General features: G+C 35.4%; 1 protein-coding gene across 1 annotated transcript; it reads right to left on the bottom strand.

Annotated features, from left to right (window-relative positions):
* Positions 1-324: 324 nt before the first annotated feature.
* LOC150098522 (uncharacterized) lies at positions 325-12,911 on the bottom strand. The gene is made up of 2 exons (XM_090405516.1): positions 12,788-12,911; positions 325-2,081 (listed from the first exon to the last, which is right to left on the bottom strand). Exon 2 carries the CDS (start codon positions 1,762-1,764, stop codon positions 769-771), a length of 996 nt encoding a protein of 331 aa, XP_090261642.1. The 5' UTR covers positions 1,765-2,081; positions 12,788-12,911; the 3' UTR covers positions 325-768.
* Positions 12,912-14,515: the final 1,604 nt, after the last annotated feature.

Raw genomic sequence — 14,515 nt, 5'->3', positions numbered from 1 at the left:
GAAAGACAAAAATTATCGAATTATTAGTTAAGTCAGGTTCAGATAATTTAAGAATGCTGCTCTAGATACCAAACATGGAATTTTTTAAAATCACTTTATGTCTCCAATAAGTGGTACCACAGTGTCTTGTTCCAGGCAATAAAATCATCCATCAACAATTATTCACAGACATCCATACTAAGTGAAATATAAACCAATAGGATGAATGCTGTAAACCAGGATTGCTATTCACCAGGTCAACCAGGCTAACAATACTGAAATTATGCAAAATTGTAAGAAATTGTATACTCAAATATCGTAATAAATCTCCAGACATTTATGATGCAGTTGAAAGCATGACTTTAATGTAATGGTAAATCAGAGATATCACCCAGGAATGGTAAAATTGCATCTTAATAAGTTATTAGTAGCAGAAGGCAAAGCAATTCCTGTTTATTTTCCTGTCAAGACAGATGAAGCAACAGGGCATCTATATACATAGATCAATAACAGAGTTAGATGCAAAGTGCTTCACTTTGTAAGTTTGTATTCTAACTTTTCCTTGGAGAGAGTATGTAAATAAAACAGGCTAATATTGCTAAACTCAAACTGTAAAGTAAATTATTTTCTACAGTAAATCTAACCATTATAGCATATAACAAATTAAGAAAACACTTATGACTCAGTGAAGAAAGAGCTTGTCTACAATAAAAAAATATTGCATCTAAATGGGACACGTGGTTTTTCAATATTAAGAAGAAACCACGTTATATGAAGAGTTCACAAAAATCACTTTACAGAAGTTTTACAAGATTCTGACTTCTGTCGAGAATGAAGTAATAAGTGTGTTTTCAAACGATATGAGCTTGAACACCCCCTGCCACATATTTTACAGGAGAAAGGCTTTTCTTGAGTATGAACTAACAAATGTCCTTTAAGACCTCCTGATCTTGAAAATGCCTTGCCACATACTTCGCAATAAAAGAGTTTCTCTTGAGTATGAACTAACATATGTACTTTAAGACCTCCTGATCTTGAAAATGCCTTGCCACATACTTCACAATAAAAGAGTTTCTTTTGTGTATGAACTAGTAAATGTGCTTTCAGATAACATAATCTTGAAAATGTTTTCGTACATGTTTCACAAGAGAAGGGTTTTTCCTGAGTATGTACTAATAAATGTCTTTTCAGATTAACTGTGTTTGAAAATGACTTACCACAGGTCTCACAACGAAATGGTTTATCCTTAGCATGAATTAAAGAATGTTTTTTCAGACTACTTGATTGTGAAAATGCTCTACCACATATTTCACAAGAGTAGGGTTTTTCTTGTGTATGAGCTAATAAATGTGCTTTTAGATACGCTGACTTTGAAAATGCTTTCCCACATGCTTCACAACAGAAAGTTTTTTCTTGTGTATGAACTGATAAATGTGCCTTCAAATACCTTAATATTGAAAATGCTTTGCCACATGATTCACAGAAAAAAGACTTTTCCTGAGAATGAACTAAGATATGTGATTTCAAATTTTTTGATGCTGAAAACGTCTTTCCACATGTTTCACAAGTGAAGGGTTTCTCTTGGGTATGAACTAGTAAATGCCTTTTAAGATCACCAGCTTGTGAAAATGCCCTGCCACAGGTTTCACAAGAAAATAGTTTTTCCTGAGTATGAACTAACAAATGTCTTTTTAGAAGACTTGGTCTTGAAAATGCCTTACCACATGTTTCACATATGAAAGGTGTGTGATTACCACAAATGTTTGTTTGTTTCACTATATCCATCTGTTGGAAATTGTGCTACATAACCTTCTTCAATGGTAGCTTTGCAAATAACAGAGTTCTTATTTTAATCATGTGACATGATTTACTTCTGTTTTTATTTCAAATGTAGTTAGGTTTGTATTAAGAAGCATTTTTCTGGTTATGTTTCATCAACAAAAAATATTCACATATGATTTCTAATCAAACTGCTGAAGATTCACTTGTTATAAATATGAAATCTCTTCACCCTCTCATCTTTCAAAATGTATACTTCATCAAAGCTAACCCTTCTTTCTTTTTAGTGTTATGGACATTCAAAATTATTCTTCCTTCAGGATCTAAAAGAATGAAATAAAATGAATAAAGTAAGTTGTACATTACAAACAAAATGTCATTATTGCATTTATTCACATAAAAAAGATAAATGTTTTTAAATATTAATAATTAAGTGGTGTAACTAATCCTTTTACAACACCTTCAGTGGAACTTTGATTGCTTTGCTTGCCCAGAGCTCTCACCATATTCCTAACTGTGGGAAATTTTAAGATATCTACACCACTGTAGTTGGTTACTTGACTACTATCCTATAAAACTCAAGAATGCTGGAAATCTCCATGAGAGTGCCTGTGGAGAAACAGGCTATATGAAAGAAGTAACACATCTGAAGCTCTCTCTTTCTCTGTCTCAATGAATATAGAGAAAGATCTTGGATAGAGAGAGGAAGGACATAGTTATGCCACTGGTATTAACAATACAATGAAATTATATACTAAACTTTAATCTAGATTAGCATCTATACATGAAATATCTTTTCAATACTGCTTTTGATTTAGCCTACTTAGTTGTGAACTACTATGCTAGAAAACTGCAAAACAGAGGGAGCATAAATCATTAGTGATAGAAGACATTCTCATTCCATGAGTACTATTTCACATTAAGTGAAAGAATACACATAGATGTCATTAAAGTATACCAAGAAATTATATACTTGGTTTAATCTTTTATCTAAGTGTAAGCAAACAAAGTTTGTGCCAGAAATATAATCAGGATAGGACAATTTTGTTTGCTTACACTTGGACAAAGGATTAAACCAAGTATATAATTTATTGGTATCTTTAATTTATAGTTATACTATAAATTAAAGTGGAAAAACTTTCAACATATATATCTCATGATTTTTTTTAAAGTACTCTTTTCTCTATAAGGTTACATTACAAAAATGTGAGACCAAAGATCACTTGCATAAATGACTAAAGTAAACATTGATATAAGGTGGGGAAAATAATAATTATTTAGAATGTCAGCAGATCAAGACTTATCTTGGGAGGTCCACATTAGACAATACAAAGTGTATTATGCCATTCTCCTAATTATTATTATCATTATTACATGACACCTCCAGGGAGTCCAAAGACTCATCGAGGGAAGGCACCTACTCTACTACAACTCTTCATCTTGACCACTCAATATAACTACTTTCATCATCTAGTATTTTCACAGACAATCACAAACATCCTTGCCCATGGCGGGATTCGAACCCGCAGCCTTTTGGCTGGAGAGCAGATAAGCTAACCACTCACCTACCAGGCTGGCAGTGGAAGTTTAAGATATGTCTATATCACTGTAGTTAGTTACTTGATTACTATCATATATTACTATTCCCTCCCTTGATGAGTCTTGACTCCATGAGGTGTTTGTATAATAATAATAGTAATAATAATTCCTTAAACTCATTCACTATTGGTCTTAATGTATGCTTTATATATTTCATAATGTGAAAGACAATCCAAACAATTCAAATCCAATGCATGTTGGTTGGAGGGTAGATAGATACACTTCCCACTGGCCAACCAGGCAATTTCACTATTTCTTTTCAAACTTCCTGGTATTGTCCTATGTACTTGTTCCACCACATCAAACATCTTCCTAGTGTCAATCTGGTAAATACTTAAATGTTTCAATTATATCACCATTTGTCTTCTATCCACTTCTAAAGATTACCCTACCTACCCTCAGTGTTAAACCACATTCTGTAGTCCAACATCATTTTTCTTATCTACTTTATTTTGTTAAATAAATCACTAAGCATATTCAACTACACATATCTGCTAGGCACAATATCAATTATTGTCTAAATTTATCACTGAGGCAGTTAAGACCATTAAATAACATCCTTATGTTGGTTTCTCACACGTTAAATAAGTCCGAGTCCTGGAGAAATGGTGATGTAAGGTTTTACATCACCAATTGAGACTATGTAACTTTGCCTCATACAAAACGGCCAAGAAAAGTTTGCCATATTATGCATTTCTAACCTGGATACAAGCATTTCTTCTAGCTGTATCACAAAAGCCTAGAGTTTGAGAGCAGTTGATGATGATGAGGAGGAGAGACTGACTGTAAGTGAGCAAGAGAAATGGGAAATTGAGCAAACTTGATGTTAATAAGGCTATGGGACTTGATAATATATCACCACGTATTTTGAAGGAATGTGGCAAGGAGTTCGCATCTGCCATGTCATATTTGTTTAATATGATTCTTGCACTGGATCAAGTTCCAAAGGAGTGGAAGGAGGGCAAGATTGTGCCGCTTCATAAGGGAGGTGACAGAACTCAAGCATCAAATTATAGGCTTATCTGTTGTCAGTTGTTGTGGTTAAAATGTTGGAAAAGCTGGTGAAAACCAGGATCCAGAATCAGATACAACAATGGTATTATCTCTAATGGACAGCATGGATTTACTAAAGGGAGGCCATGTTTTAGTAATCAACTTATTTATTACAATAAGATGACAGCTTCATTAGACAAAGGTGATGGATACACAGTAGTATATTTTGATTTGAAAAAGTTTTTGATAGATTACCACATGATAAGTTGATAGTTAAACTAGAGTAGATAGGGTTGAATATTAGACTAGTGCATTGGATCAGAGAGTGGCTATCTGATGAGTATCAGTGAGTGGTGTATGGAAGAGCAATATCTCAGAAGAGATAAGTAACTAGTGATGTACTTTAGAGGTTTGTTTTAGGGCCATTGCTGTTTAACCTGTATGTTAATGATATTGGCAAAGATTTAGATGGGATATTCAGTTATTTGCAGATGACGCAAAGTTGGGATGAACTATGAAGAGTAGAGCAGGTGTTGTTACCATACAAAAATACTTGAATAGATTGAGTGAATGGGCACAGGAGTGGGGAAGTCAGTTCAATGTTGCAAAATGTAAGGTTTAAAAATTTTTGGAAACAAAGATGGGATATAGAATTTATGCTTGGTGAGGATATATTGTTGGATTGGAGGAAATAAGAGCATCTACGGGTGATGGTGGATAAGGATTTAAAATTGAGGACACATTGAGGACCAAAATTGTGAGGATAACACAAAAAATTCTGGGAGTGATGTGGAGGACATGTGGAAAACTTGTAGAAATAAGGAGATTCTTGTTCCATTGTATAAGGCTCTTATTAGGCCACACATTACTGTGCACAGATTTGGTCACATAGTTTTCAAAAGGACGAAGATATGTTGGAAAGGGCCCAGACACAACTTACTAAGGTAGTTTCTTATCTCTGGAATACTGAATATGAGGAAAGGTTGAGAAGATGCAATTTACAGAGTCTAGTGGATAAGAGAAAGAGGGATAAGATAGAGACATACAAGTTGGTAAGGGGTTGTTATAGGATCAATGTTGAAAAGGTTTTTCATAAAATGGTGAGAGATCTGGAGAGAACAAGAGGTCATCCCTGGAAGCTGTATTATAAGGAGAGTGTGAACAAGGAAGTGAGAAGCAGGATTTTTGCATGCAGAGTTGTGAATGATTGGAATGCCTTGCCTGAGAGTGTGATGTTTGCAGAGAATTTGAATGTGTTTAAGGTGTGGTATGATGAGCTGTGTGTGACAAAGGGACCTCCTGGATGAGTCTGAATCCATGGGGCCTTAGGGTAATAATATTTCACAAAATAAGGAGCTATGTGCTTTTACAATGAGTTTACATAGTATGTGATCCTCTTTGGTGAGGAATTTGGGCAGGTTATCCTTAAACAGATGCTAAGATGGGTGGGGAGGGATCCTAAATAACTTATTCTAACACAAAATAATAAGACCTTGCCAAGATGAGCAATGCAACTAAATCCTAGTGTTAGAAGGTTAAATGTTACATTACTCACACAAATTATGGCTGAAGTTAGTTCAAATCGATTTCCTGAATGCATTCCACTAGACACGTTCTCTCTTTCTCAAGTTTAATGCTATACTGATCATAACTTAAGAAAGCTGTCAGAACTATTGCAAAGCACATTTTCTCTATCCCTGTACTGAAGCATTATGCATCCTATCTCATAATTCTATGAGGTAGGATGACACTGGATTCATTTTGCTTTTTTTTTTTTTTTTTTTTTTCTTCACATATGATGTGATGCATGAATGAAAGTGACAGCTTTTGCAAATCCCCCATTGTACCATACACACATACAAAAAGCAATAGACAATACAATAGCTCACTTTATTCCAAACCTGATTAAATGATTTAAAGAAAGCACTTCTCTTGAATTTCACCAAGTTTTTGCATGGTATTTGTCCTAATTGAGCTAAAAATCCTCTGTGAATCAATAACAGTGGAATCCATAATAGCTATTACTTACCAGTGATCCATACTGATAGTTAATACTCAAGAGATTATTATCAGGTAGAGCAAAAGTTCTGTTAATAATTTTTTCCTCCTTTACTGTATAAAGGCCTGATGACAGTAAGTAATAATGCATTAATTTGATAAATCTTTTTCTTTTCTTCTCATTAACTGGGTTGAACATGGGATAATTTATAACTTCAAACAGTGAAAACTGAAATATATTAGATAAATTATTGTCCTTATATATTATTATTAACCTTGGTTGGATGAGTTGAGAGCAACTCTGCTTTCCAATTTACACATAGTAGACTCAAATTCAATGTGGCAGATATCTGTAAATATCTTTAGGTTTTTTTCCTAGCTTAGTCAAAGATCAATATCCTATTCTGATGCCTGAATCAGGGCTGGCTCTACCGATGGTACAACACGTGCATTTGCACAGGGCGACAAGTTTTTTTGGGGGGCGCTGCAAAATTGGCCTAAACTATATGAAAAATAAATCATAAAAAGCCATTTATTCCTTCTCTGTTGAAACCGGACTTCAGGATGTTGTTAATGAATCTTTTACATAATAAAAGTTTATTATACCATATATATTTTAAATATCATAATCATTTAAAACAATATAGTAGTATGTTGCATTTATTATTGAACTGTCAGTGTTAAAATTAGACGACGTGACACTAGCAGAACACCTCTTGCATTTATTATTTGGAGTTTACCAAAATTCATGGAGCTCCATGAGTTTTGGTGGAATAAATTTATTGATTTTTCAAATAAACTAACTTTTAATAATTGACACTTTGTTATTGTAATTTAATTAAAATTTACAGCAGGTGCATTTACTCTGCATTTGACGAGCATGCTCGTCTTCTCTTGATTTTAATTACCCATGCAGATGCACGTTTTCAGAACAAAATCCCACCATTAAAGGGTTAAATATCTCTCTCTCTTTCTGTTAAAAAAAAGATATATATATATATATATATATATATATATATATATATATAAATATAGTTTCTGATCATTTTTCACTAACTTATGAATTTTCATTAGCTAATGCTACTATTTAGAATATATGATCAGACATGTTGAAGCTTAGCTTAACATCATGGCTTTTGAGAAGTCATTAAAAAAGTTTTATTTAGAGGGAAGGGGTGGCAAAATATGCTACTACATGGGGCAACAAAATTCCTAGGGGTGGCCCCGGCCTGAATGGCTTCATAAAAAGATCGTGTATATTATTTCTGGAGGTTGCCTGGATTATCTAACACTGATGAGACCTCAGTAAAGGTTGAAACTGGTCTGGATAATCACCCTTCCATAATACACAGCATTATGCACTTCTGGAAGAAAGTCTGCTCTGTATTATGAAATATTAAGTATTTATGAGTCGGCCTCTATGTGAAATGGATGTACAACCTTATTAAGCAAGAGATCCACAAGAAGATGATGATGTGGAAAGAATATCGTGAGAATAAGAGTGAGAAGTGTTATGAAATATATAAAGCACAGGCCAGAAAAGCAACACGTATTGTATGAAAAACTAAATCAGAGTACGAAAAGAAATTGCTATGCAGGCTAAAGGCAATCAAAAAGAAATTTATCGTTATGCCACAAGCAAAAGAAAGAATGAATGTGGAAGAATGACTTCACTGAATGCAAATGGTACTCATTGTACTCTAATGTCAAAAGATAATGAGATTGTTCAACTAACGAGTTTTCACTTTGCTAAGATATATCAACTAGGTGAATGTAACATGGTGTACAGTGCTATTGCTACACTGAAAGAAAAGTTAGAGGTGAATGAGATTGTAGAGCTGTTGCATAATCTGGAAAAGAATTTGTCAATAAGAACAGATGGAACATCAGTATGTTCCATCTGTTTGCTAAAAGATGGTAGTGGTAGAAGTTTGCTAAAAGAATGTTCAGCCGAACTGGCTAGGCCTTTCACCTGTTGGTATAACTTGAGTCTCAGCTCAGGAATGGAAGGAACGTATGATAGGATCTCTGGTGTGGCAGTGAAGTTGGTAAGAACTCACATACAGAGAGGAGTAGACAACTATGCTCTGAAAGGAACAGGATGGGTTTACTAAAGAAAGGCCATGTTTTAGCATTTGCTCATATTTTATAACAACTTTACAACTGAGTTGGATAAAGGGAATGGATACACTATGATAATAGTGCGTGGCTTGTTGGTCTAGGGGTATAAGTCTTGCTTAGGGTGCAAGAGGGTCCCAGGTTCAAATCCCAGATGAGCCCTTGTTTCCTCTATACTGCAATTGGAAGAATGACAGTACATTGTGTCCTTCAATTGGAAAAGGCCTAAGTTTAATTCTTGTCATGATGAGAGTACTTTTAATATGAATTTTTTTCAATTGAAGGTGAGTTAGCCAATCTCATATGCAGGTAGCAGGGTTTTTTCCTCCTGGAGACACTGGTGTTTCATCTGGCATACAGACCAATCAGCTATCTTAACATACACAATTTACAGACAAAAAATACTAGTAGTGATGGTAGTGGGCAGTAGATGATGTCCATGTAGATGATTATGGGAGTGGCAGTTCGGTGTAGTTAGTGGATTAAATAGTGAACACAAAAAGTTGTAGAGTATCAAAGACTCATCGAGAGTGTCCTCTCTCGATGAGTCTTTGAACTCCTTGTCACAAAATAATGATGCTAATAATAATAATAATAATGTTGATTTTGGTAAGCCATTCGATAGGATACCACATGAAAGGCTTTTTCATGAAGTGGAGAATATGGGATTGAAATAGAAACTCTTGACTTAGATAAGTGGATGGTTGACAGACAGATATCAGAAAGTGGTATACAGTGGGTGTGAATTTGCTAGATTTATGATGATCAGTGGTGTACCTCAGAGTTCAGTCCTTTGGCCATTGTTGTTCAATTTACACATTAATAACATTAGGAAGGGTCTAACAGGAGATGTACAACTGTTTGTCGATGATGCAAAGATAGGCAGGGCAATCAGGAATGCTACTGATATTCAGCACTTACAAAATGATTTGAATAGGCTGGAAATTTGGACAAACGTAAATGGCTGTCAGTTTAATGTTAGTAAGTGTAAAGTTATGCACTTTATACTTACTAACATGATGAGATTTCCAATGGCATATTATATTATCAGAGTTATGCTACAAGAAACTGAGGAGGCAAGGAATCTTGGCATATTGGTGGACAGGAATTTGATGTTCAAAGGTCATATAGCAAAAGTTGCAAATACAACTCAGAGGATATTTGCAATGTTGAAGTGAACCTTGACATGTAAGGATAACATCATTTTGACTCTTTAGAATGCCTTGATTTGTACACAATAATCCACATCTGGATTATTGTGTGCAAATTTGGTCTCTCAGATTCCAAGTGGATAAAGAAGCTGTGGAAAGGGGACAAAGAAGAGTTACAAAGATTATATCCAGATTATGGGCTTTAGATTATATGGACAGATTGTATGTGGATTACAGACTGGATAACTGGAGAAAGATGGAGTGATATGATAGAGGTCTATAAATTTGGGTATGATAGGGTATCATATGATGGGATTTTTTGTTATATGGAAGATGGAGAGAGAACATGGTTGTTTCAATGGAATTTAAGTTTGTTTGCAGTCAAGAAAGGGGCAAGACTAGGTTTTCTCTCACAGAGAGGTGAGTGAATAGAATAGGTTGCCTTTAGAGGTAGTGAGTGCATCTAGTATGAATGAATTTAAGGGAAGATAGGACATTTGGTGAACATAGGACATGATGTGAGTGACTGTGAAGTTGTTGTGAAGATAGTTCAAATGCAATTGGATAAAGAATTCAAGAACAAAATTTCTTGGCAAGTATAATTTACTTTATAATCAAGCAAAAAAACTTTTTACAGTAATCCAGGGATCTTCTTAAATTTTAGAGATTAACATAGTAAGTGAAGCTTCACATGACGTCATGCATTTGGATGGGTGGTCACAGATTTCAAAATTGGAGTATCCATAGCTGGTACACTCAGTCTAAACAGTTATCCATTTTATGTGTGCAGAAACATAACAGTGAATATCTAATCAGCGCAAAGCTTTAGTAATTAAAAAAAAAAAAAAAAAAAACTCAGTGAGGTGGAGTTGTTTCCAATCCCCCTTCTCCCCCCCAAGTGCAATCATCAAGCAATACACTAGAAGAGTGAATTTAAGTACTATACTACTGCTAGCAAAATTAGGAACATTGCCTGCTAATAAAAGTATGACCTATCATTAACTATTACATATTCTTATGTGCCTCCGTAGCACAACTGAAAGAATATTTGGATATTGTGCCCTTTAGTCAGAAAAGATCCAAGTTCAATTCTTGTTGAACAAAAAGAATCTACACAGGCTTTTTTTAACTGCAGGTAAGGGAACCGATTTCACATGGAGTTTTTTTTTTTATTTCTCTAGGAATGGAGGATTTTTCATCTAACTACAGGCAAATTGGCTGCAGGTGGAGGATATAGGAAGGAGTAGATGGAGTCCACTCTCTATGCAAAGAACCTACTCCTGACCCCCTTTGCTCACACCCTTCTTATACAGTTTCCACAGACAGCCTTATTCTAACCACTCTCCCACATTAATCTGGTAACAACCCCACACCAACTTATGTCTTAATCATATCTCCACTCTTTTTCCTCTTATTCACGAGGATTTGCAAACTGCAGTGCCTTAATCTGTCTTCACACAAGACCAATTACTACTTTTATGAATCTTCTCTGGACCCTTTCTAATATATCATCATCTGGTAGGGCAATAGTGAATACAGATGATGTCAAAATCTAGCAGGATGACTTGGATAGGTTGGAGTTCTGGGCTAAGGAGAATGGATGTCAATTTAATGTGACAAAATGTAAGGTTATGCATTTTGGGGAGAAAAGATTAGCAGCAATATACCACATTGGTGGAACTGTACTCCAAGAGATTGATGAGGCCAGGGACCTGGGAGTGTTGGTGGATAGGGAGATGAAGTTTAGGGGACACATTGCAAAAGTAGCTAAATCAGCTCTTCAACTCACTTGGTTGTTGAAAAATACCTTGACGAGCAGAGATAAGCAAGTTATTGTACCTCTGTACCGAGCCTTGATAAGACCTCATCTCGACTACTGTGCCCAGATTTGGTCACCTAGGTTCCTTCTTGATGGGGAGGAGGTGGAGAGGATCCAGTGGCAAGTGACTAAGATGATAGCGGGTCTATGGAATGAACCATATGAGAACAGGTTGAAGATTTGTGAATTGCAGAAATTAGTTGATAGGCGGAAAAGGGGAGATATGATTCAGACATTCAAATTGCTAAAGGGTTTCTATAGGATTAATTCAGAGGATATTTTTGAGATTAGGACTGGTGGTGGGAGAACTAGGAGACACCTATGGAAGCTGGGCAAGAGTGTGGTTAGCACTGGTGTTAGAGCCAGGTTCTTTATTATTTTTAGAGTGGTAAATGAGTGGAATAAGCTGCCAGAGTCTGTTGTGGGTGCTATGATGGTGAGCGAGCTCAAGGCAGGGTATGATAGCTACTGTGTGAATGTCATATAGTTGTGTGGGCATGATGTTTAAGGCCTCCCTCGATGAGTCTAAGGACTCCCTGGAGTTGCCCATAATAATAATAATAATAATCTGATGTGACCACTTCACAACTTGTACAATCTGACCCACGAACTTCAGGTTCTTGTCCACCACTTCCAAATCTTTCAACTCCTCACCTCTTTGAAAATTTCCCCACTATATGTATACTTTGCATCCCTTCATTGCTTACCAAATTTAAGAACCTTACACTTTGCAACACTGAACTGATGGGTTCCCTAAATTTGATCCGTAATAGGTAAAAACCCTATAAACGTGTTTATTCTCAGTGCAAATAGAATGCCAATTAAAATAAACAAATAAAAAATAAATAAATAAAATTTAAGTAAGCTGGTTATTAAAAATTTTTAATTTCTTTAAAGTAGCATTATCAATAAAAATCTCCTCTCGCGCACGTATTATTTTGTCTTTGGCAAGACAAACGTACACATCCCTGTTGTTGCTGAAGAAATGTATGAAATCTGTAAATCACTCCTGTCCTATAATCAAAATTAAAAAAAAAAAAAAACAGTTTTTTAAAATAACAAAATCTGGGTGCACTGTTCTGTGGGAAATTGAAGATTCCTCTGCATTCTCACCACTCCTAAGGAAATAAGATTAACGTTTTTCATTCACAGGCGTATCACAAAAACACTCATCTAGAGCATGTTCCAAGAGTAATGAATTAATGAGTGGAAATTATGACTTAACAAAAGGTCTCTGGATTTCTGTAATGTTCTTACGAGAGAAATGCTGATATACATCGAAGTGGGTATAACAAATTTCTTAAATTAAAATATTTTATCTAATTTAACAAAACTATCTTATGAAACTTACGGTTTAAAAGAGCAACGTAATCTCAGGTATCTTGATAAAACAGACAGATGCAAAATAAAAATATAAAGACATAACCTATTTCTCATAACCTCTTCATCCGCAATCAGCTGGTACAACCTTAACCAGATACCAGATAGATAGGTATTTTGACTTTAATATTTGAAGCAGCGTCCTCTCACTCGGCTCGTTTCCCTTTCATTTTTACTTTCTTTTTTCTTTTCTTTTTTTTTTCTTTTTTTTTTTTTTGAAAATATCTGCCTTTTGGAGCTAAAAAAAAAAAATGACTTTCTATGGTTGAAATAAATAAATAAAACCCAACCCGTTCAAGAACCGCTTATTACAAACGGCATCCAGTGAAGAGCGGCAGACACGTGCAGCCATCTCGTAGCTCATGATCCTAACGCAGTTCACTATTATTTGAAATTGTGTGGGTTCTATGACTGATTTCCTTGCGTTAATAGGAGGAAATAGCTTTTTCCTGGAGAGAAAAAAAAAAAAGCGCTTTCCCATGCCTGAGATCGATCAACTGGGCACCAGTCAAAGCAAGGCTTAGAAAGTACTCCTCTTGTCGGCGATTAGATGCGAACTGAGAAGGCTTTCCTCTGGCAGCCTAGAAAGAGAGAGGGAGAGATAGAGAGAGAAAAACAATTCAACTTGTGATATTGCTTTATAAAGTTCAGAATCAAGACTTATTGGCTAAACAAAAATAAATAAATAAATAGACTCTGAAATGCAGTTCTGCTTGAAACTAAAAAGCATCCACATTAATACAATTAACAAAAGTGCACCAGAACTCCAAAACTTTCTCGGTTCACGTCACCCTTGGTGTCTCAGTAATTTTTCTCAGAAAAGAATTCATCCTATTGGCTCCTAGGCTCAAAGAATAATACCTAATCCGTTTATTAAGTGGTTAGGTCCAAAGTATTTCTTAAGCGTTTGAGTAATAAAACTTAGTCGCCATTTGAAAAAAAAAAAATGGCGACTAAGTTTTCGCTATGGAGACGCATAGTTGGGGAACGACTAAGATTTTACTTGATACATCGCATTTGAATAATATTTTCGGATTCATATAGGGAAAGAAAACATTCATAGAGTGGAAGCTGATAAAGAGAATAACAAAGAGCCATCCCTTTAAGTTGTATATGAGCACATCTCATGTTAGAAGCGTAATGAAATAAAACTGCATTTTTATTTCCTTTACACTCAAGTACAAAGTATGTCCCTCAAGGGCTCACTTTAGTGAGTATGCGAGTGGTGAACCAGGTACCTGATGCTGAACCATGCCTTATTTCAGGTAATATATATATATATATATATATATAAAATCAGCTAATGCCTTTTATTTCCTAATAGGGAGTAGGCGAGGCCTTTATACCCTATCTAGCTTCTGGAGACTGAGTGGGCAGTTAAATCTCCACCGGTAGCCAATCAGAGATAGCTGGCCCATGTCTATCACTAATTATAGCAGACACCAATGACGAAGCTGGCAAACAAGTGCTTCCATCTCTTGGACCTAACCCTAACAAGATATGTCATTGTCTGAAATAATGTGGGTACTACGGTCGATTTTCTTGTGTTTATGGGACCAAAAACCCGAGTTTCCTGGAGGAAAAACCAGCTTGCCCATGCCAGAGATCGACTAACTCGGAAACCAATCGAAGATAGGCTTAGAAAAAGTTCCTCCAGTCAACAACTAGACTAGAACCTAGGTTTAACTTTGAGCAGCCA

Source organism: Typopeltis vanoorti, chromosome 15 (genome assembly GCF_054136105.1).
Source record: "Typopeltis vanoorti isolate ZY-2024b chromosome 15, IOZ_Tvanoo_1.0, whole genome shotgun sequence".
NCBI classification, from domain to species: Eukaryota; Metazoa; Arthropoda; class Arachnida; order Uropygi; family Thelyphonidae; genus Typopeltis; species Typopeltis vanoorti.
This window is presented reverse-complemented; position numbering and strand designations above follow the sequence as displayed.

Coding starts and splice junctions, on each gene's coding strand:
- LOC150098522 (XM_090405516.1), bottom strand. CDS start 1,764: ATGGATATAGTGAAACAAACAAACATTTGTGGTAATCACACACCTTTC.